The following is a 24,417-nucleotide window of genomic DNA, read 5'->3' on the forward strand; positions in this document are numbered from 1 at the left end:
ATGACACCGTAATCATCTAATTGGACTGTATTCTATCTATGTCCATGGTCTTGTCAGAATGACCCTATCATGGCATTGTCTGATGTCATATCTAGGGATTTCCTAATTTGCGGGGTGTTGCTTAGGGTACTATCCTAAGTTGATAACTATATGATAAGTCTACAGCTGTAAGACACTCGTTTTGGGCAGTCTACAGGGATGACCTATGGACTTCTGAGAAGAGAACTGGTGAGTGCTGTAGCTGTAGAGTTAAAGGCCTCAAAATAAATGTTCAACTTTACTAAGGCTGGTGTTACCCACAGACCAACGTCATGACATACTGCTTGGCTATTTAAGGTCTGTAGGAAGCCAGACCATCTCATACTTCCCTTCTCACAGATAGTTAGTCAGAAAAACAGACAGAGAGACAGGCAGTTAGGTAGACGAGCAGACAGACATGGCCAGGCTGGACGTGACAGAGACCTTCCATCACATCTCATTCCCTGGGCACATTCACACCCAGGACTCCCTGAACTATGCCCTCCACTTCCAGTTTCAGGACAGGGACACTGTCATCGCCACCTACCCCAAATCAGGTGAGACAGGACAGCTCTGTCACACCCCTGCTCGGTGTCACAACACATTAGACATGCTGCAACACTAGCCAACTGCAGGACTTTTCCTTCTGTCACACTTTGCAGTTGAAGCAAACGGTCAGGGTTTTAATAACTGTATATGCACAGACTCCAGTAGGTTATTGTATTGTTACTGTTGATCCACTTCTCTCAGACCATCTGTCTTTATGGAAGTAGTGGTTTAGGCAGGGATTCAATGAAGACAGAGGTATTAGGTATACAGTTCTCTCTCTTTAACTCTTCTTTCTTTCCCTCTGTGATCTCTGGTTAAAGGGACTACCTGGATGCAGGAGATTGTCACTCTTGTGAAAAACAGAGGGGACCCACAACTCTCCAAAACTGTGCCCAACTGGGCACGAGCCCCCTGGCTGGAACAGCATTACAGTGCAAAGGTGCTGGAGGCCACCCAGGGGCACCGAATCCTCACCACTCACCTGCCCTACAACCTGCTGGCTTCTGCACTCCAGGGCTCCAAAGCTAAGGTAGGATGTGGCTATGTTGAAGAGACTATTCTCAAAGCTGTGACATATTTCCTATTTTGTAAAGCAACTCTATGGAAATAATATATTGATAGTGTCACTATCTCCACCCCATCTCTCAGGTTATCTATGTCGCCAGAAACCCCAAAGATGTTGCTGTGTCATATTACCACTTCCATAAAATGGCCAAGTTCCTCCCAGAACCCAATTCATTTGATGAGTTTCTGGATAGTTTCCTGGAGGGATCAGGTTGGTTGACACTAATGATTTGTACCTCGAGCATTTCTGGGATTTAATCCTACTGTTAACAGTCAGATCTAATCCAACATTTACCCTTTTTACAGTGAGTTATGGGTCCTGGTTCGATCATGTGAAAGGCTGGACGAGTCAAGCAGGAGTCTTGGCAAATGTTCTTTATATCTCTTATGAGGAGATGTGGCTGGTAGGATAACTCTTGTCTATCACTGTCTGCTATGTATTGTTGTTGTCATCAATTGCAAACATCCCATTACATTCTCTCTTCGTCATTGCAGTTGAGTCACCCGTAACCATATTGTAGACGTGTCCTTTTAAGCGCATCAGAACACAACACTTGTATTACAGTCTCATGAGTCTCTGAGGTTGTGTAACTACAGAAATAGGCTATCCTTCAGACATTAAAATATTAGTCATAGATTATAAATAGACCTTTGTGAGATGGTGACATTATGAAGTGACATTATGAAATACTACGTGAACATAGCTTTAGGAAAAATAAATGCTTGCGTTGTAGATATTCACTGTTTTTATTTTTATTTTTTTACTTCACCTTTATTTAACCAGGTAGGCCAGTTGAGAACAAGTTCCGACCTGGCCAAGATAAAGCAAAGCAGTGCGACACAAACAGCAACACAGTTACACGTGGAATAAACAAACATACAGTCAATAACACAGTAGAAAAAGTCTATATGCAGTGTGTGCAAATGGTGTGAGGAGGTAAGGCAATAAATAGGCCATAGTAGTGAAGTAATTACAATTTAACACTGGAGTGATAGATGTGCAGATGATGATGTAGAAGTAGAACTACTGGTGTGCAAAAGAGCAAAGTAAATAAAAACAATATGGGGATGAGGTAGGTAGATTGGATGGGCTATTTACAGCTGCAGCGATCGGTAAGCTGCTCAGATAGCTGATGCTTAAAGTTAGTGAGGGCGATATAAGTCTCCAACTTCAGTGATTTCTGCAATTCGTTCCAGTCATTGGCAGCAGAGAACTGGAAGGAAAGGCGGCCAAAGGAGATGTTGGCTTTCGGGATGACCAGTGAGATATACCTGCTGGAGCGCGTGCTACGCGTGGGTGTTGCTATGGTGACCAGTGAGCTGAGATAAGGCGGAGCTTTACCTAGCAAAGACCTATAGATGACCTGGAGCCAATGGGTTTGGCGACGAATATGTAGAGGGCCAGCCGACGAGAGCATACAGGTTGCAGTGGTGGGTGGTATATGGGGCTTTGGTGACAAAACGGATGGCACTGTGATTGACTGCATCCATTTTGCTGTGTAGAGTGTTGGAGGCTATTTTGTAAATGACATCACCGAAGTCGAGGATCGGTAGAATAGTCAGTTTTACGATTGTATGTTTGGCAGCATGAGTGAAGAAGATTTTGTTGCGAAATAGGAAGCCGACTCTAGATTTAATTTTGGAATGTAGATGTTTAATATGAGTCTGGAAGGAGAGTTTACAGTCTAGCCAGAAACCTAGGTATTTGTAGTTGTCCAGATATTCTAAGTCAGAACCGTCCAGAGTAATGGTGCTAGTCGGACGGCGGGTGTGGACATTTAGTTTTACTAGTGATTTAACAGCAGTTGGAGGCCACAGAAGTAGTGTTGTATGGCATTGAAGCTTGTTTGGAGGTTTGTTAACACAGTGTCCAAAGAAGGGCACGATGTATACAGAATGGGGTCGTCTGCGTAGAGGTGGATCAGGGAATCACCTGCAGCAAGAGCGACATTGTTGATATATACAGAGAAAAGAGTCGGCCCGAGAATTGAACCCAGTGGTACCCCCATACAGACTGACGGGGGTCTGGACAACAGGCCCTCAGTTTGACACACTGAACTCTATCTGAGAAGTAGTTGGTGAACCAGGTGAGGCAGTCATTTGAGAAACCAAGGCTGTTGAGTCTGCCGATAAGAATACAGTGATTGACAGAGTCAAAAGCCTTGGCCAGGTCGATGAAGACAGCTGCACAGTACTGTCTTTTATCGATGGCGGTTATGATATTGTTTAGTACCTTGAGCGTGGCTGAGGTGCACCCGTGACCAGCTCGGAAACCGGATTGCACAGTGGAGAAGGTACGGTGGAATTCGAAATGGTCAGTGATCTGTTTGTTAACTTGGCTTTCAAAGACTTTAGAAAGGCAGGCCAGGATGGATATAGGTCTATAACAGTTTGGGTCTAGAGTGTCATCCCCTTTGAAGAGGGGGATGACCGTGGCAGCTTTCCAATCTTTAGGGATCTCGGACGATACGAAAGAGGTTTAATAGACTGGTAATAGGGGTTGCAACAATGGCGGCGGATAATTTTAGAAAGAGAGGATCCAGATTGTCTAGCCTGGCTGATTTGTACCGGTCCAGGTTTTGCAGCTCTTTCAGAACATCTGCTATCTGGATTTGGGTGAAGGAGAAATTGCGGAGGTTTGGGCAAGTAGCTGCGGGGGGTGCGGAGCTGTTGGCTGGGGCTGGGGTAGCCAGGAGGAAAGCATGGCCAGCCGTAGAGAAATCCTTCTTGAAATGCTCGATTATCGTGGGTTTATCAGTGGTGACAGTGTTTCCTAGCAAATTTCTGTTTGAAAAAGCTAGCCTTTGCTTTCCTAACTGACTGCATGTATTGGCTCCTGACTTCCCTGAAAAGTTGCCTATCGCGGGGACTATTCGATGATAGTGCAGTCCACCACAATATGTTTTTGTGCTGGTCAAGAGCAGTCAAGTCTGAAGTGAACCAAGGACTGTATCTGTTCTTATTTTTTTTTTTAAAGGGGCATGCTTATTTAAGATGGTGAGGAAATTACTTTTAAAGAACGACCAGGCATCCTCGACTGTCGGGATGAGGTCAATATCCTTCCAGGATACCCAGGCCAGGTCAATTAGAAAGGCCTGCTAGCAGAAGTGTTTTAGGGAGCGTTTCACAGTGATGAGGGGTGGTCGTTTGACTGCGGACGCAGGCAATGAGGCAGTGATCGCTGAGATCCTGATTGAAAACAGCAGAGGTATATTTGGAGTGCAAGTTGGTCAGGATAATATCTATGAGGGTGCCCATATTTACGGATTTGGGGTTGTACCTGGTGGGTTCCTTGATAATTTGTTAGATTGAGGGCATCTAGCTTAGATTGTAGGACTGCCCGGAGTGTTAAGCATATCCCAAATTAGGTCACCTAACAGAACTAACTCTGAAGATAGATGGGGGGCAATCAATTCACATATGGTGTCCAGGGCACAGCTGGGAGCTGAGGGTGGTCTATAACAGGCAGCAACAGTGAGATTCTTATTGCTGGAAAAATTGTTAAAAATTAGAAGCTCAAACTGTTTGGGCATAGACATGGAAAGTATGACATAACTTTGCAGGCTATCTCTGCAGTAGATTACAACTCCTCCCCCTTTGGCAGTTCTATCTTGACGGAAAATTTAGTAGTTGGGGATGGAAATCTCAGAATTGTTGGTGGCCTTCCTAAGCCAGGATTCAGACACGGCAAGGACATCAGGGTTGGCCGAGTGTGCTAAAGTAGTGAGTAAAACAAACTTAGGGGGAGGCTTCTGATGTTGACATGCTTGAAACAAAGGCTTTTGCGGTTACTGAAGTCAACAAATGAGAGCGCCTGGGGACACGCAGAGCTCGGGTTAACCTCCACCACCCGAGGAACAAAGGAGGATTAGGATACGGCTAAAGGCTATCAAAACTGGTCGTCTAGTGCGTTGGGGACAGAGAATAAAACAGAGAATAAAACATAAAGCGAGGCATAAAGCAATCACAGGTGTTGATTGGGAGAGCTAGCAAAGACGACAACGGGTAAGACAACAACAGCTAATCAGCTAAGACAACAACAACAGGTAAAAAGGCGATGAATGTGTAGAGAGGGTCAGTTAACTAGACACAGGTCCTGAGTTCGAGGCTGGGGCTGACAGATAAAGAAAATGGAGTACTGTGATTAATGAACAGTCCAGCAGGCATCAGCTAAGTAGCCAAGTTATCATAGGGTTCAGTTAACAGCAATTGATGAAATATGGAAGCCGCTAGGTAGTCGTTACTAAGGCTAGGAAGCGGCAGAAATAAAAAATAATAATAAATAAAGTTAGCAGGCCAGGGCTAATAGAAGCGTCTCCTCCGACGTCCGGCAAAGGTCAGTTGGGGGCACAGCGGATGGAATTATGTCGGCAGACCAGTCATGATGGAACGGCGGGGCACCATGTTGACAAAGGGTCCAGGCCAGTTGGCAAATATGTATTGTCACTGGAGTAACTTTGTTTGCTAGCTGGGAGATGCGCCTAGCTCTTGTGTAACTGATGCTAGCTTCGGGACAAGGTTGTTAGCCACTATAGCCACTCGGTAGCAGCTCTATAGCAGTGATGATCCGAAGGTCGAGAGCTAATGGCTGGAATCCGGTAGTGTAGTGAATTCTAGTCGTGTTAGTGAAGAGTCCGGGAGGCATCAGCTGTGTGGCCAAGTAATCATAGGGTCCACTGAGCAGGCCGGGAGATGGGCCTGGCTCAAGGCTAGCTTCGGGACTGGGCCACTCGGTGGCAGCTAGCTAGCTGCGATGATCTGGAGTAATGATCCAGAGCTTACGGCAGGAATCCGGCATTGTCGTGGAGGAAAAAAACAGTCCGATTTGCTCAGGGTTGATAACGCGCTGTGCAGGCTGGAAAGTAATTATCAAGGCTAAAAGAGTCTGGTGTCTGTGCTAAAGGTAAAGGCCGCTTGCAGTAGCTAACAATGACTAAATAGCTAATTAGCTGGTTAGCTGCTGATTGAGGTTTTGGCTATAAGGTTTAAAAATAGCAGATCTGTATCACATTGGGTGAGGCGGGTTGCCGGAAGATACATTTAATTTTTAAAAATCAATAAAGATAATGAACATATTTTGAAATATATACAAAAAAGACGAAAAATAAAATATGTACACGGGAGAACGACAAACAACGTCTGCACTGCTACGCCATCGTGGAGTTGCACTAACCAACTGTATCCAACCTAATGAGCGTTTGGTCTTAGTTTGCCACAAATGTTGTTGATAGACTAGACATAGATGATCAATTCAGCCTTTTGTGAAAACCACCCTCTTTGTCCACATCTATAATAAGAGCATTGACTTTCCTCAGGACCTGCAAGGCTCGATGGAGAGGATCAGCTCTTTCCTGCAGTGCCCCCTGGTGGGCGAGGAGTTAACCAACTCCCTGAGACACTGCAGCTTCAGCAGCATGAGCGATAACGCCATGGTGAACTACACTCAGATCCCAAAGGAGATCATGGACCACAGCAAAGGCAAATTCATGAGGAAAGGTGAGGCTCCCTTGCTCAACAGGAGTTATATCCTGACTAGAGTTGTGTGTCAGTCAGTGTCAGAAGGATAGAACAGTACCATAGACCTCCCCTGCACTCACAGTATGGTTAGAAGTGTGTAGTAAGGATGATCCTGAATGTCACTAAGTTTGTTTATGAAATTATGTATGTGTATAGCTGATAAGCACGTCCCTTTAAGAAAATGCACTGCAAGGTCAAATGGTGCCCCATGGATTGATGATGAGCTGAGAAATGTAATGATTCAACATTGTGATGCCAAAAAAGTAGCAGATAAATCTGGTACTTTGTTTGATAAGCAAAGTTAATGTAAATTAAGAAATGTAGTGACCAGGCTAAACAAAGGAAACAAGAAGGGATTCTATCAGCACAACATTGATGAAGGGTGATGGGAAAAAGCTGTGGAGAACGTTGAACACTATTATGGGTAGGAATTCAAACATGTCTGCCTCTTTTGTTGAATCAGAGGGTATATTTATTACAAAACCACATGACATTGCAAACTACTTTAATTAATATTTTACTGCAAAGTGGACAAGTTGAGGAATGCTATGATTCCAACTGATGGCTCCATGTCATATACCCTTGTAAAAGATTGTATCATGAAGGAGAGGCAATGCGGGTTCAAATTTCATCAAGTAGAAAGGCAAGAGGTAGAAAAGATGCTGTTGTCTCTTTTGGATGACAAGTCACCTGGTACAGATAAGATCTCTCGTATTTTTAATAAGTGCTTGATGTATTGGGTGTTCCCAGAAGTCTGGAAAGAGTCAAAGGTTATTCCACTACCTAAGGATAAAAAATCTGCATTCACTGGTCCTAAAAGTCGTCCTATAAACTTGCTGTCTGTGTTAAGTAAATTATTGCAAAAAATTGTATCTGTACAAATCAAGGATTATTTCTCATTATTTCTCATCATCTGATAACGGGTTTCCAGCATGCATACAAAGGGCATTCTACGAGTACGGCCTTAGCACAAATGACAGATTGGTTAAAGAGTATAGGTGATAGGAAGTTAGTTGGTGCAGTGTTGCTGGATTTCAGTGCTGCTTTTGAAGTAATTGATCATGAACTGTTACTAGGAAAACTCAAATGTTATGGTTTTAAGGAGCTATCTATCCAGGAGAATGAAAACGTGTTCTTTAATGGTAGCTTTTCAAATAGTAAAGATATACATTGTGGTGTTCCTTAAGGAAGCTGCCTAGGCCCACTGCTCTACTCTATCTTTACTAATGATTTACCTTCAGTAATGAACAAAGCAAGAGTGATCATGTATGTTGATGACTCTACAATGTGTATTGCAGCATCAGAATGTAATGAGCTAACAGATGTACTGAGCGGTGAACTAAGAATGGTGTCTGAGTGGGTTGACATGAACAAATTGGTGTTGAACATTTCTAAAACTAAATGTATTGTATTTGGTTCAAGATATATGCTTGTTGATGACCCCCAATTGAATTTGTCGATGAATAGAATACATGTAGAGCAAGTGAAAAAAACAAAACTACTAGGCGTGATGTTGGGCACAGCTTTATCTTGGTCAGAACACATAGATAATATTGTTATTAAGATGGGTAAGGGAATTTCTGTTACAAGAAAATGTTCAGAGTATGTAACATCTAGTGCTCTGAATCAGGTCATCAATCCCTGGTCCTATCACACTTAGAGTAATGTCCAGTTGTATGGTCAATCCCTGGTCCTATCACACTTAAGAGTGATGTCCAGTTGTATGGTCAATCCCTGGTCCTATCACACTTAGAGTAATGTCCAGTTGTATGGTCAATTCCTGGTCCTATAACACTTAGAGTAATGTCCAGTTATATGGTCAATCCCTGGTCCTATCACACTTAGAGTAATGTCCAGTTGTATGGTCCCCTGCAGCAAAGAAAGATATAAAACAGTTCCAAATGGCTCAAAACAGGGTTGCCAGATTCTCTTCATTGCTCCAACCGAATGAATATTATTAAAATGCATCAGAATCTCTCATGGCTTCACGTTAAAAACAAATTACTATCTAGTCTTCTGATTTTCTTTAGGAATGTTATATTTAAAAAATTTAAAAACACAGTACTTTTCTGTCATATTAGTACATACTAGCAACACACACAACCACCAAACCAGACAGACAAATTCAGCGCAGCTAAAACAAATCAACCCAAGGACGAATCGCGTTAAATCTACAGTTTTATATAGAGCTATAGCTGAATGAAACTTTTTACCAATCCATATTTCTCAGGCAAAAAGTAAATCCACCTTCAAGAAAAAAATTAAAGAACATCTAATGCGATAGTCCATATGACTGGACAGCAAATAGAAAGTATCAACTGAATGTTAAATGTGTTTCCTGTCAGGTATTTTAATTATCTGTATTGTCTACTTGTTGAATGTTTGAAGTCTTGATTGTGGTTGTTTGTAATGTCTTGTTAATTGGTGTTGGACCCCAGGAAGATTAGCTAGCGTTATGGCGTTAGCTAATGGGAATCCTAATACAAATTACAGTGCTGTGGAGAGATTGGCCATAATAATGGAGGCCTTGTTCTGTTTACAGGTATAATCGGTGACTGGAGAAACACTTTCACAGAGGAGCAGATTGGTATTTTCGACACCGTCTACAGCTACCAGATGAAAGACTGTCCCTTGACCTTCATGTGGGAGTGTCCTCCTGAGTCCTGTGGGGAAGGAGGAGGAGGACAGGCCTCTGGGGATCAGGATAGGGCCCTTATCCTCCATGACGCCGGAGACTGATGGATACGCTTCATACAAGTCCTGGAATTCTCTCACTGATGTTCTGTGTTTTTGTGAATGTACATATAATGTACACAACCCAATATAGTAAAACTATATAATGAAATTGATATGTTAATATAACAAAAAATATTTGTGTGTGACCTATTTGTTGTTGTAGTTGGGTTTTTCCACCTCTATAAAAAATCTAAATGTTACAGTTAACTGAATGAGAGTGAAGTTTCTCCTCCATCTTGGCTTGTGCTGCAATAGCTAGATGAAGGGACACAAGGGGGACATTTAACTCCCTGACATTGACACATTGGAAAACCTCCCAGTTTGTGGCAGTGCATCAAGCAGAAGGGATGATATATTAACTCCAGAAAGGCTGACGTGTACATAAAAAGCTGCTGTTACATCAGTCACATAGCTTGACTCCGAACAACCTGTCAGCTCATGGGAACATGATGAGGAAGTTATGCGAACACATTAACAAAAGGTCACAATCCTCCCGATCACAGTTTATATCAATGAGTGGCAGTGTGTCAAGCTGATCCAATGAGTGGCAGTGTGTCAAGCTGATCCAATGAGTGTCCCCTCAGTAACTAATGACATCAATCTTCATCTGTTGCTCTCAGACTCCGGCTGCTTGATTAGTACTTACACGGCAAGACAAGTGGTGCTTCAGAGAGTACATACCTGGCAGGAATGTGATTATCAGGGGAAGGGGCCAGAGCTAGAGCACTGCACCTGGCCACCCAGAGGGTGGCACATGGTTGTGTTGCCAGACTGACTTCACTGTGGAGACTGACTTCACTGTGGAGACCTGCTGCCGCCCTCATACACCATCCAAATATAACTCTGAATCTATAGTTCAGAATAGATGGGTCCTTGGATGTATATACACTAGATGTGGACACCTGCGCAAACATTTCATTCCAAAATCATGGGCATTAATGTTGAGTTAGTCCCCCCTTTGCTGTTATAACAGCCTCCACTCTTCTGGGAAGGCTTTCCACTAGATATTGGAACATTGCTGCGGGGACTTGCATCCATTCAGCCACAAGAGCATTAGTGAGGTCAGGCACTGATGTTGGGCGATTAAGCCTGGCTCGCAGTCGGTGTTTGATGGGGTTAAGGTCAGGGCTCTGTGCAGGCCAGTCAAGTTCTTCCAACCTGATCTCGACAAACCATTTCTGTATGGACCTCACTTTGTGAACCGGAGCATTGTCATGCAGAAACAGGAAAGGGCCTTCCCCAAATCTGCTGCCACAAAGTTGCAAGCACAGAATCATCTAGAAAAACATTCTATGCGTTAGCGTTAAGATTTCCCTTCACTAGAACTAAGGGGCCTAGCCCGAACCATGAAAAACAGTCCCAGACCATTATTCCTCCTCCACCAAACTTTACAGTTGACACTGCATTGGGGCAGGTAGCGTTCTCCTGGAATCCGCCAAATCCAGATTCGTCTGTCAGACTGCCAGATGGGGGAGCGGGATTCAGTTCTCCAGAGAACATGTTTCCACTGCTCCAGAGTCCATGGTGATCTTAGGCTTGTGTGTGGCTGCTTGGCCATGGAAACCCATTTCATGAAGCTCCCGACAAACCGTTATTGTGCTGAAGTTGCTTCCAGAGGCAGTTTGGAACTCGGTAGAGAGTATTACAACCGAGGACAGACGATTTTTACGCGCTATACGATTCCGCACTCGGTGGTCCCATCCTGTGAGCTTGTGTGGCCTACCACTTCACGGCTGAGCCGTTGTTGCTCCCACTTCACAATAACAGCACTTACAGTTGACAGGGGAAGGTCTAGCTGTTGGAAAGGTGGCATCCTACGACAGTGCCACGTTGAAAGTCACTGAGCTTTTCATTAAAGCCATTCTGCTGTCAGTGTTTGTCTATGGAGATTGCATGGATGTGTGCTCCATTTATACACCTGTCAGCAACGGGTGTAGCTGAAATATCCGAATCCATCAACTCGAAGGGGTGTCCCCATACTTTTGTATATATATTGTATGTTGAATTTTCATTTACATAGATACATCTATAATGTTTTGGATAAATGAATGTAAAGACATTTAGCTATTCTTAATCTAAACACTACTCATATTTCAAATGACACCAAGACTGACTTTATAGCATCTACAGACTCATCATTGTTGTCAAATTTACAAATTTTAATCAATTATTTCTCATGAATAATTTTGGATTTAGACTTCAAAAGGTATTCAAAACCTCCTTCCCCAAAGGGCCTTCATATGGTTCTATTTCAGGAAGATCCAAAACATCATAAATATCTTTGGTCCAACCTGTCATGGAATTGCACCTAGCAAACAGGTATAACTGAGTGAGGAGTAGGTCAGCAAAGGGCTAAAATCATCACAATAGCCAACCTCAAATTCACTTCATAGAAGTACCATAGCTATGCTAATGCACATTGTGCAGTGCATGTGTTATTGTAACAACTGCTAATTAAGCTATGCGCAGTGAAACAATGAATGGAAACAGGCTAAGAGGAGAAAAACTCTGTTGTGATAAGATGCTCTGGAGTCCTCCTGTTGTCCAGAGAACACCTCAGTTTTACTAGGCTCCGACTGAGACACACACACAGCGCTTGTGGGGATCCTCTTCACACCCCTCCATCTGTACACTGGGCTAAGAGGAGAGAGAATTGTCACTGTGAATATCTGTCCCAACCTTTGGTGAATATAGGTACTGGTCTGCTCTGAACTTCTACAGCTTTCACTGTATGCGACTCCTCTGACTCACTTTCTTCTTTGATTAAGTAACAGACAAATTGTTGTGTGGGAGTGAAGTCAGACAAATCTCAGCAGACCTTCAGATGTAAAAACATGTCAATGTGTAGCATGACAATAGTCTCTCTAGACAGATGGGTTGCATCCCACAATGTACCAATTTTCCTGCATACACGTCTGTAGAAGTTCCGGCTCGAGTTGTGACATGGAGGACAAGTTGGAAATGGGATGCGCCACACCGGTGACGTCACTGCCATATCTGCTTGTTGCCCTAGCTAAACATGAGAACAACTCCCGCCCACATTTTAAGCCCTGCCTTAGCAAACCTCACGATTTGTTGGGAGAGTTGTCTGTCTGAAGAGGACTCTCCCCAGAACCCTCCTTAGTTTCAGAGAGTAGCATGACACTGATGGTTGTGTGACCAAAGTGTTTCGTCAATGTGCACTATACTGTTTATGCAATCCATTATAATTATTCATCATGGTTGAATCAAGAGCATATTTCTCACATCCAAGAGCCCTTAATGCCCTACTGAGGTCTACATGTCACCCATGTCGTTATAGACCAGACCTGGCTCCAGCCATCTTAATATTGTCACGTCCTGACCTTAGAGATCCTTTCAGGTCTCTATTTTGGTTTGGTCAGGGCGTGAGTTGGGGTGGGCATTCTATGTTGTGTGTTCTATGTTTTCTATTTCTGTGTGTTTGGCCGGGTATGGTTCTCAATCAGAGGCAGCTGTCTATCGTTGTCTCTGATTGAGAAAAAATACTTAGGTATCCTTTTCCCACCTGTGTTTTGTGGGTAGTTGTTTTCTGTTTCTGCACCTGACAGGACTGTTTCATTTTCAGTCATTCTCTTTGTTAGTTTGTTTTGTGTTCAGTTTAAATAAAAATAACATGAACACTTACCACGCTGCGCTTTGGTCCACACCTTCTTCATACGACGACCGTTACAAATATCTACATGTTTTCACATGGATTCATGTCAGGGGAACTGTGTGACATGCTCTGGGGTGTTTAGCCAACATAATACCCACCATCAACGTACCCACTGTTCCCTGGGTGATGACCCTGCGTGTGTCAGAGACAGGGAGAGAGACGATCAAGAAAACTGTCGCGAGCAAGAAATTGAATGTTGTATATCAAGCGAAGGAGAGAGCAATATATGACAGAAAATGAGTATGGAACAACATGAGAGACAGAGAGAGAGTACCCCCTCTACCCATGGTCCAGCTGCCTCTCCTGTAAATAAGGCTGGGTGAGGACAAGAGAGGACAAGAGGACAATACATGCACACTATACTCATGTGCTAACAAACACACACACACAGTGCTGAGTGTCTCTGGAATACTGAATAGAACATATTGTTAGAATTAGCTGCTGGTCCATGACGTTCAGCCACAGAGACAGAGGACTCTTAAAAGGCCATGCAACAGAATGAGTTTCATCTGTAATGGAGTGTGAGTGACGATGTTGGGTACATAGTCTCAATGCTGATGACCCACAGACAGACAGACAGACACACACACGCACAGTGTTTCTGTCCGGCTCACCCTGGTTGTAATGGGGCAGCTGTGTAGAGCCTGGCCTGGGCAGTAATGAGCGTTTCATTCATGAGTGGAGGGGGTGTCTTGGAAGAGCCACTGAGACAGCCAGGCTTCCTGTGCCATCTGGGACCAACGTCCCCAGTTCTTAAAGTTCCAAACCAGGCCTGCCTGTCTGCATCCCTGTCTGTTTGTCTGTTTGTCCAAATGATTATCATCATCATCACTCGGTTCTCACACATCAGAGCTTTTAGCCAGAGAAACATGTTTACATAAAATAACTATGCAACTTTTGAAAGCTTTCCATGTGGAACTCAATATGGAAAATATATAATTTACAATTGGGTAAAAAACAGACCACCCAGAGATTTGGGATGCTCTAGGGTAGTAAATTGAATCATCGGCTGTTTCCAATTCCGAATGAAGTTCCTGTAAATTGCATCAAATTATTAAAAATGTTCCGGAAGAGGTAAGATGGAACAGTTAAAAAATGTGAATTAGGTGAATTATTCATTTGAATCACTACAACTTATCAGGAATAGTGATGAAGGGGAGACCATCAAACCACTCCCAACAGCAGCAGAATAATTAGTATTTTGATCTTCCCTAAAAAGTCAACCTCATTGGCTATGCTACTCACTTCAGCATAGAAAGGGACTAGAGGTAAGTGTCGCGTGTAAGTTGCCTTTCCTCTCTGTGCCTCTATCCAAATTGGTCCCAATTACAACATAATCTCATCCACTTCAGGAAGTTAAGCCTTGGCCTTTTTGTTCAATCAAACTCTGTCAGCCAGAACCTTGTTAAATCGGGAATGCATTACCAATTGACATCAAAGCCAATGAGCACTGCCTCTCAGACCCAAGAAGAAAAATGAATGAAGAATGAAGCAGTTGAGTTTGTGCACAGTGGCTGCTGCTCAGTTGAAACAGAACCACAACGTTTCCTGCAAGAGATTCAGACCGTCAAAAACATCATTTCATGTCTGATCTTCTAAGCCATTTGGCTTCAATATCGTATTTCAACTCCCCTCTTTTCTTATTATCTTCTTGTCTGACATACAGGAACTAAGAACTGGCAACAACTCTGAAATGCCGTCTCCTGAGTCAATAATTAATCATGTCCTTCATCTGAATGTAAAATAGGTTCTCAAACATAATCAAGCGGCTGAAAGCTGGTGTCCTCCAACAGAGACAGCATCATTGCAGTCATACTGTTGTAAAGGTCTCAAATGCTACACTGAACCTCATAGTGCTTGTAATGTCAGTAGTCAGACAGAATTACACTTGGTGCAGTCAAAGGGTGAGATATGCCAATCTAGGGTCAGAAGGGAAAATCATTTGTATTCTGTTAATAATAGGATGTGCTAGTCCTTATTATATTATTCCGACAGGTACAGACAAAACTAATAGCGAATTCTTGTTATTATTTGACGTGATTTGATTGTAATTCTTTTGCTGCTTATCTACCTTATCTATGTTTTGATCATGTAATGTTATATAACCTAATCTGCAAACTCAATCCGAATCGATGACAAAGGCAGAGAAACCACAGAAGGACAGATGAAACATGTCACACATACACGGTGCTGTCTGCAACACTGAATAGTAATCTATTTAAATCCAGTAACTTTCAGAGTGAAGGTTTGTTCAGCCCTTATGCACAGGCCAGGGATATAAGCAAATCAGATAATCTGCTTTTGGAGATAGTGATAACTCCCTGTCTCTATTAGTGACTTAATTCAATTATCCCCACTGTATGTGTGATATAAAACACTACATTCAACGGGAGGGGATTGGGGTTGCAGGGGGTTCGGACACATGGAAGAATTGTCAAAAAGGTGCAATATTTTCAGTTTTTTATTTAATTTTCACTAGTTAGAGTTTTCTGATGCCCTGTATGATAAAGTATTATCTTATAATATATCTCTAGGTGACTTGATCTCTGCATGCTGGTGTCTCTGGCATCCTGTCATACAATCCTCTCAACTCCATATAAAGCTCTCTTTTCTACTTTCTCTTTATTCTGTCCACTGGGAAAACATTACCCCTCAGCTCCCACCTGGAGTGAGGGGCTGTCACTCATACAACACCATTTAGTCTAGTAGTTTAGTCATGGGAGAGTTGGCCACAGTCACCACAACCAGTCATAACTGTCCCAGCTTCTCAGGTGTGGATGGAGGACAATAACCATTGAAGGGCTTGAAGGGTTCGTTGAGTCATTATGATTCCACATAACACCATTACCCTTACCAAAGAACACTCGACAGACACTCTTTAAGTGTGTACTAGCGTTATCAAATGCGTGTTTGTATACCAGCCATATCTGTAACAATTAAATATCGGACTAGTTCAATATGAATTTTCTGTGGAAGACGGGGTTGCTCTGGTAGAGTTCACAGGCTTCTGTGGATATACAGTATCTCTGATATTGTTGCATGTTGAAAAGGCACATTTGTGTGGTCGGGCACTGTAAATATGTCAGCTGTGAATGTTTCCTGGTTGGCTTGGCAGATATTAGTTTCCCAGATACAGTGGAGGACATGAGACAAAGCCAAACAGCTGTTTGCACAGTGTCCTCTCCACAACGTCAGAGCGATTGAGAACAAATATTATTACAGTTTTTTTCGATTGCTAAACGACAGTGGACACAACTGGAGTCACATGTGCAAAACTCTAACTACAGTCTTCACAGCAGCAGTTCATGTGGACCAAACTCTAGTTTGTTTTTCATTGCTTGAACACAGTTTTCAAAACTCTACATACTTATCCCATGACTTTAACCGCAACCTGCACAACACTGTGGATTTACAGCACTTTGTTCAAATGCTAACACACTGCTGTCAAAACTGTGAACCACACATTCAAAACGGAATAGATTTCAGCCTTGTGCCTTTCAAATACTGCTGATTGCAATTTCAGCTGAAAGGCTAAGCAGGTGTCTTGTTTTAGACTTGTTAGTGAACACACACACATATTACAGTATATATAGGTAGAGCTCAGAAAGACTCATTTTGGAAATGGAACAAGGAAGATGGGTTCGTGGAGGGAGAAGGGTGGCAGGGAGAGGGCGGATGCGTGGAGGAAGACAAAGAAGACAAAGAGCTGTTATTTCAGATGAAATAAGGGCTACACTTATAGACCATGTCATGAACCATGGTCTCTCATTGAGAGAAGCAGGGTTGAGGGTGCAACCCAATCTGCAAAGATCCACAGTGGCATCTGTAATGCGAATTTTCCATCATGCAAACAGGTGAGTTACATCCTTACAGTAAATGAAAACATTACAGGAATCTATTTCGTATTGCAATTATAGAATATTTACACTGATATATATTACAGTAAGTTTGACTGTAAAATATATTTTTACAACAGGACCCAAAGGCTGCCCCCAACAGGGGGAAGAGGAAAAATATTTTCAGATGCGCAGGAAAATGCTATTGTTGACATGGTTGTTGTCAACAATGCAATAAAACTGCGGGAGATTCAAGATATAGTGCTGGCTGATAATGATATATTTGAAAATGTTAATTCTGTCAGCACAACAACTATTGCTCGAGTCCTAAAGAAACACCAAGTTACAATGAAACAGTTATACACTGTACCGTTCGAGAGAAACAGTGAACGGGTAAAAGAGCAAAGATACCAATATGTCCAGGTAAGACGTCTGAGGTTACGTACACAGCTATACAAAATATTTACAGTAAAAAAAACACTAGCATTTATACAGTAAAACTGTGCACTTACTGTTTTTCAGAGAGTAATGGAGGTGGAAGCACTGGAAAGACCACATTAATTTGTATTTATCGATGAAGCTGGATTTAACCTTGCCAAAACACGGCGCAGAGGAAGGAATGTTATAGGTCAAAGGGCCACTGTGGAGGTTCCAGGCCAAAGGGGGGGAAATATCACCATGTGTGCTGCAATGGCCAATGATGGTTTGCTTCTCAACACACCACTCATTGGCCCATACAACACAGAAAGGCTTATAGCTTTCCTAGAACAGCTCTATGCTCAGCTAGTGCCAGCAGAACAGGGGGAGCCAGTAAGAAACCCCCAAGTTTTTGTCATAGTTTGTGATAACGTTGCTTTTCACCACTCTGCAGCTGTCACAGATTGGTTTGCAGCACATCACAGATTTATGGTTTTGTACCTGCCTGCATATTCAGCCTTCCTCAACCCAATAGAGGAGTTTTTCTCTGCCTGGAGGTGGAAAGTGTTTGGTCACCACCCACATGACCAAATGTCTCTTTTGGAAGCCATGCGTGTCGGATGTGTGGAGACGAGTCCAGAGGACTGCCAGGGATGGATAAGGCACTTCAGAAGGTTCTTCCCCAGGTGCATGGCAAGAGAAAACATTAGATGTGATGTTGAAGAAAACCTGTGGCCTGATGCTAGAGAGAGGCAGGATTAGCCCCTCAATTATTTGTTCGAATTACAGTATGTACTTTTAGTTTCTACCTTTTTTTTCTCATTACTGTAATTCCGTAAATTACTACAGACTATTGAAGCAAACTGCTAATTTTCATTGACCTTAAAGAATTGTTATGTTCTAAAAATTGTAATAAATCATGTGAAAGAATGTCACTCTTTTCTTTGAAGAAAATATTACTTTGTATGAAGTCACTGAAATTGTTCAAACTGTAAAGATGAAAAGTTTGTATTTTCTGTATTGGTGTTTAATGCTAGTGTTTTTACTCTCAGTGTGTTCTGAGTGACAGTGTGTGTTATCTCAGTGAGGGTTGTGCATAGTGTTTGGCTGCACTGAGCGTGTTTTGAGCCATGTGTTAAGAGTTGTGTTGCTTGGAATGAGTTTTGCAGGTGATGTGAACTGTTTAGCTCAGGTGACTGTTGGTAGTGCAGACTGTAGTTAGAGTTTTGCACATGTGACTCCAGTTGTGCCCACTGTCGTTTAGCAATCGAAAAAAACTGTAATGGATTTTACTCTGAATGGCTGTTTGACTTTTATTTGTCAGTTCAGCAACATGAAAGGCTTTCCGATAAGGCTCCTTCTAAAAGCCACATTCTACTCGTCTAATAATGGTATGATAACTCAGGCCCTATGGAAAATAAAATATATTTTACTCACATACATGTTCTCAGAAACACACACACACAGGTATTCCTGGGGATGTAGATGAGAAGGGAAACAGGAAGACAGGAAATTAAAGTCAGTCTCCCAATCAGACCTCAGAACACATTGTGATCACCCAATATCAACATAAAAGTACAAAGTGCCTCACGTTTCATAAACACGAGACAAATGTCTGGGGAATGAGCTGTGTGTGTGTGTGTGTGTGTGTGTGTGTGTGTGTGTGTGTGTGTGTGTGTGTGTGTGTGTGTGTGTGTGTGTGTGTGTGTGTGTGTGTGTGTGTGTGTGTGTGTGTGTGTGTCTGTGTGTGTCTGTGTGTGTGTGTGTGTGTGTGTGTGTGTCACTGTGTTGGGCACATAGCCCCAGAAGTTGCATTCAAGTCTCCAGTATCTTCTACAGGGCACTGCGATGTGTAGGTGAGACTACGAGAACAGAGAGAGAGAGACTGAGTGTCTTACGTACGTTTAAAGACTGGGCAGGTAAGTGTTAGCGATGGCTTCTTAAAACCATACTAAACAGGAGATTACATGCACCAGCTTGCTAAAAGAAGCTTATTTGCAACACAAAACCCACATACATAAACCAGCGATTTAGCTGATCTCACGTTGATACTGGGCAGCTGCAACTTTCCTAGTCTAGGCTATCTATTCCCATCCCAGTTGAAATCAGGGGATCGGAAACCGTAAGGTTGATGAATGTAAAATACCAGTATAGGAGTAGTAGGTTTACACTTCATTCAAACGTTTCATCTTAAATGACCTAATAATATTTGTGCCATTTGAAATAACCTTGTTAGACTACATTTTAATTTAATAAAAATAATAGATTCCACTCAATCACAATTGGGTTGATTTAGTTACACATTTCAAATATGGAGAGTGCAGGGATATCTCCCCCCCCCCCGCGATCTTGATAAGAAATGACACAACTTTTCAAGACAAGTTATAATTAAATCGATTACATAAATGGGAACAAAAAGAACAGAGTCGGCTACACCAAAGAGTTTTCCATTCATAAAACATGTAGGGTAAATTGCCACAGTAGATTTTCCATGGTAAATGAGGAAATACTTTATTTCAGTTGCATGAAATGATTGTCAAAAATCTACACCGATGATAATTCACACCAGAGGGAGAATATTTTTTCAAAGATGTTGACAGCAAGCAATAGGCTACTAAAAGTTAACACTGACATCAGGTTTAGGGAGCGGTAATTCAGTGGCCAATGATAATGATGGTTGCAATTGAGACAAGATGTGCGGGTGATTTTTGCGTAAATTGATGGTTTAACAATGGATTACCCTGTGTTAAATCGGTGGCCAATTGTGGTTGCAATAAGCCTGTTTTAACAATATTTCCTCTTCACTTCAGTTTGCACCTCAATTCATCATCTTTGGTTGAAGAGCGAGGTAGCGACACATTCCTTTCCCTAAACAATGGACAGGATACATGTGTCTTAAGTCTGTTTTTGTACATGGGGTTTGTTGTTTTTAATGTTTTTGCATAGCACAGTGTAAATTGGTGGGTGGAGTTATAGGAGAATGGGCTTATTGTAATGGCTGGAATGTTGTCAATGGAACGGAGTCAAACATGGTTCCCATATGTTTGATTGGTTTGATACCATTCCATTCCATGGGCATTGTCATGCTGAAACAGGAAAGGGCCTTCCTCAAACTGTTGCCACAAAGCTGGAAGCACATATTTGTCTAGAATGATATTGTATGCTGTGGCCTGGACCATGAAAAACAGCCCCAGATTATTATTCCTCCATCAAACTTTACAGTTGGCACTATGCATTGGGGCAGGTAGCATTCTCCTGGCATCTGCCAAACCCAGATTCTTAGGCTTGTATGCCGCTGCCATTGAAACCCATTTCATGAAGTTCCTGTCAAACAGTTATTATGCTGATGTTGCTTCCAGAGGCAGTTTGGAACTCGGAGTGAGTGTTGCAACCAAGGACAGACGATTTTTACGCGTTACGTGCTTCAGCATTCGGCAGTCCCGTTCTGTGAGCTTGTGTGGCCCACATCTTCGCGGCTGAGCCATTCTTGCACCTAGACATTTCCACTTCACAATAACAGCACTTACAGTTGACCAGGGAAGCTCTAGCAGGACCGAAATTTGACGAACATCCTATGACGGTGCCACGTTGAAAGTCACTGAGCTCTTCAGTAAGGCCATTCTACTGCCAATGTTTGTCTATGGAGATTGCATGGCTGTGTGCTCGATGTTACACACCGGTCAACTATGGGTGTGGCTAAATCAGCCGAATACACTAATTTGAATGGGTGTCCACATACTTTTGTATATATACTGTAGTGTAATTTGCATGAACTCACTGTGCAATAATAGTGTTTAACATTCTTTTTTAATGACTGCCTCATCTCTGTACCCCACACATACAATTCTCTGTAAGATCCCTCCGTCGAGCAGTGAATTTCAAACACAGACTCAACCACAAAGAACTGGGATGTTTTCCAATGCCTCACAAAGAAGAGCACTTAGAAAAATAAAATAAAAAGTTAAACTGCAAAAAATGTGGCAAAGAAATGTATTTTATGTCCTAAATACAAATAATTATGTTTAGGGAAAATCCAACACATCACTTACTACCACTCTTAATATTTTCATGCATGGTGGTGGCTGCATCATGTTATGGGTAGGCTTGTCATCAGGAAGTACTAGGGATTTTTTTAGGATGAAAATAAACATAATAGACATTACAATAACCTTAAACTCAAAGCAAAATATACACTGGAGTTGCTTATCAAGACGACATTTAATGTCCGTGATTGGCCTAGTTACAGTTTTGACTTAAATCGGATTGAAAATCTATGACAAGAATTGAAAATGGCTGTCTAGCAATGATCAACAACCAACCTGACAGAGGTTGAAGAATTAAAAAATAGTGTGCAAATGTTGCACAATCCAGGTGTGCAAAGCTCTTAGAGACTAACAGTTGTAATCACTACCAAAGGTGATTCTAACATGTATTGACTCAGGATATCAGGTATGAAGGTAAGACCCAGATGCAGACACGTCAAATAAACAATGGTTTAAGGTCAGGGTAGGCAGAGGTCAAAAATCCAGAGGTGAGGTAAAGGTACAGGTCGGCAGGCAGGGTCAGGCAGAGTGGTCAGTCAGGCGGGCTCAGAGTCAGGACAGGCAAGAATCAAAACCAGGAGGGCGAGAAAAAGAGAGACTGGGAAAAGCATGAGCTGAGAACAAAAACACTGGTTGACTTGACAAACAAGACAAACTGGCAACAGACTTCACAGGTATAAATACACAGGGGATAATGGGGAAGATGGGCGACACCTAGAGGGGGGTGGAGACAATCACAAAGACAGGTGAAACAAATCAGGGTGTGACACAGGAGTGTGAATACTATGTAAATGAAATATTTCTGTACTTAATTTTCAATACATTTGCAAACATTTCTAAAAACATGCATTCACTTTATCATTATGGGGTATTGTGTGTAGATGGGTGAGAATTATTATTTTTTAAATAACACAACAAAATGTGCAATAAGTCAAGGGGTATGAATACTTTTTGAAGGCACTGTATATAAACTTGGTGAACTTCTCAACCCTCAAAACCCACCATTCAGGGTCTAAAAGAAAAGTTGTCCAAAAAATGTCAGGGCCAAATTGTCAGCTACTTAACACAGAGGAATTCTCTTGGTTGCTTAGCCTCTGATTATATAAGTGGGGATATGCTGGTATTGAAACTAGTGAGTGTCAGTAGCCTTTAAACCCACTCTCCCCTGTGGTCTTGGTCCCTCTAGGTCGTATAAGGTTATAGAGGCCAGTTAGTGGATCAGAAGTGTAGGAGGTAGTGCTTTTAACTGTGTGCGAGAGGGCAATAGTTCATGATATGTAATGTATGGAACTGTGAACCTTCCCTCAAAGAGTTGCATGCAAGCAGGGGGGACTAGGTGATTTGGAGGCTCCAGGCAGAGTCCAGTCTGAGGTTTGACATGCCGTGCTCGTTTTGGCCAGACAGCATCAGACACATGGCCTCTGCCTCGACGACTATGGCAGTATTATCAACAGCACCTGTCTTTTTACTGAAGAAATTAGATAACTAAAATATCTGCTTACCTAAGTAATTTATTTTTTCAATTATGCCCAGCTCACCCTTGATGATACAATATGTGAGGCCTGACGCAACTGCCTCTTCTGCCTAATGGTAAGCCAACCGCTGCACACAAGGGCTCCACTGTTGACCATGAAGGAGATCAGAGTTGTTCAGAAGACTGTGATTATATCAGAACCTGCTGTCTGTGTTTTTAAAATAGGTTCAAACGTTAACACAAAGTACTAATTATGCCTGATGTTCTCTTTATAATAGTTGCATCACTAGTAGCGTTGCAGTTGTTTGTCAGTGTATCCTTGCAGGAAAAGACAACACAATTTCAAAAGCTCACACAGATGTCAAGTGTACACAGCAAGTCACGTAGTAACAATGATGAGGGAGAGCACTTTATCAGTAGGCCCCTGAGGAACCCGGCCTAGGCTAGACTATGTGTTGGATAAGGTGATGACACGAACAAGCTATGGAGTCTAAGCGCCAATGTGCTGCAAGAAACCATGAGGCCTAGCCCTTGATCCGGGGGCGAGGGACTGTTAATGTAACTAGCACATCAGGAACATGATGCACACACTGAGACTAGTAGAGCGTAATGTACCCTGACAGGGACATTGATATTTTAACTTGACAGAGGTGCACCCACCACGTCCCTCTGTTACCGATTGCTTTAAAAATGCCTTCTTAATCCTCAAACATGAAGGTTGTGTTTTCATTGACAAATGGCTTCGAAATCGTGTTGAGTCATTCTGATAGTGGAATAGGATTGGTTAACCATTTCCTGTTGCTATGCACATGCACTTGTAATGAAATAGCTACATTATAGAAGAGTGGCTAAAGTACATTTTCAATGATCAAGTATGAATTGAATCTTCCCATCTGTCATAACAGCCTCTGGGTTGAGGTAAGCTACTCTTTTCTCCTGAGATCAATGCTTCCGTCCCCCCACTGTTTAATTTAGGGAATTGGACAACCTGCTGTCAACAGAGGTAGATGTTGAAGTACCAAGAACCACAGCGAGTCATTTTTGTACATGTGGCAGCGGAAGAGCGCACCTCCTTCTTGGAATTTCATTATGTCAAAATGGCCCTCTCCTCTGTTCTCCTCAGTTCTCAACACTAGGTGGTGATGAGTTTACAGAATATTCCGTCCTACTGTGGAGCCAAATGGACATATTCATATTGCACCTATTGTGTCTCCCTCTAGACTAACATCAAGAAGCTCAATTTAGTTCAGAATTTGATATCTCACAATACTAGCCTAAATGCTGTCACTTGTATATTGCTAAACAACGAGGAGGTATTGCTCCTATCAAGCTAGGCTTTCGAGACATTTTGGTGAAAAGCTGAGCAAGGAGTAAAATCATTGATGTGTAATATTGTGATTGTGTTTTTGTATGTGATTGACTCTACATACAGTAATGAGAGTAAATTGATAGGGGTTACTCACAGTACTTGGAGGGGAAATGTGAGCGGGCACATGAGACGAGGCTTCAGTTTATGTCAGGAGAAAGTTGACAATGGTAGTGGAGTGGTCATCACCTCTTAATCAAGGAACAGGAGGGGACTTAGCT

General features: G+C 42.4%; 1 protein-coding gene and 1 long non-coding RNA gene across 2 annotated transcripts; one reads left to right on the forward strand and one right to left on the reverse strand.

Annotated features, from left to right (window-relative positions):
• Positions 1 to 350: 350 nt before the first annotated feature.
• Positions 351 to 9,591, forward strand: LOC110526311 (sulfotransferase 2B1). The gene is made up of 6 exons (XM_021607149.3): positions 351 to 575; positions 888 to 1,096; positions 1,216 to 1,342; positions 1,438 to 1,535; positions 6,447 to 6,627; positions 9,191 to 9,591. The coding sequence occupies exons 1-6, from the start codon at positions 437 to 439 to the stop codon at positions 9,385 to 9,387; spliced, it is 951 nt and encodes a 316-aa protein (XP_021462824.3). The 5' UTR covers positions 351 to 436; the 3' UTR covers positions 9,388 to 9,591.
• Positions 9,592 to 21,101: 11,510 nt separating this feature from the next.
• Positions 21,102 to 24,417, reverse strand: LOC118960366 (uncharacterized). Its single transcript, XR_005048456.2, has 3 exons — positions 24,294 to 24,417; positions 22,895 to 22,976; positions 21,102 to 22,070 (listed from the first exon to the last, which is right to left on the reverse strand). It is a non-coding gene; the product is annotated as an uncharacterized LOC118960366 (long non-coding RNA).

Source organism: Oncorhynchus mykiss, chromosome 6 (genome assembly GCF_057628025.1).
Source record: "Oncorhynchus mykiss isolate SJ-2025 chromosome 6, ASM5762802v1, whole genome shotgun sequence".
NCBI classification, from domain to species: Eukaryota; Metazoa; Chordata; class Actinopteri; order Salmoniformes; family Salmonidae; genus Oncorhynchus; species Oncorhynchus mykiss.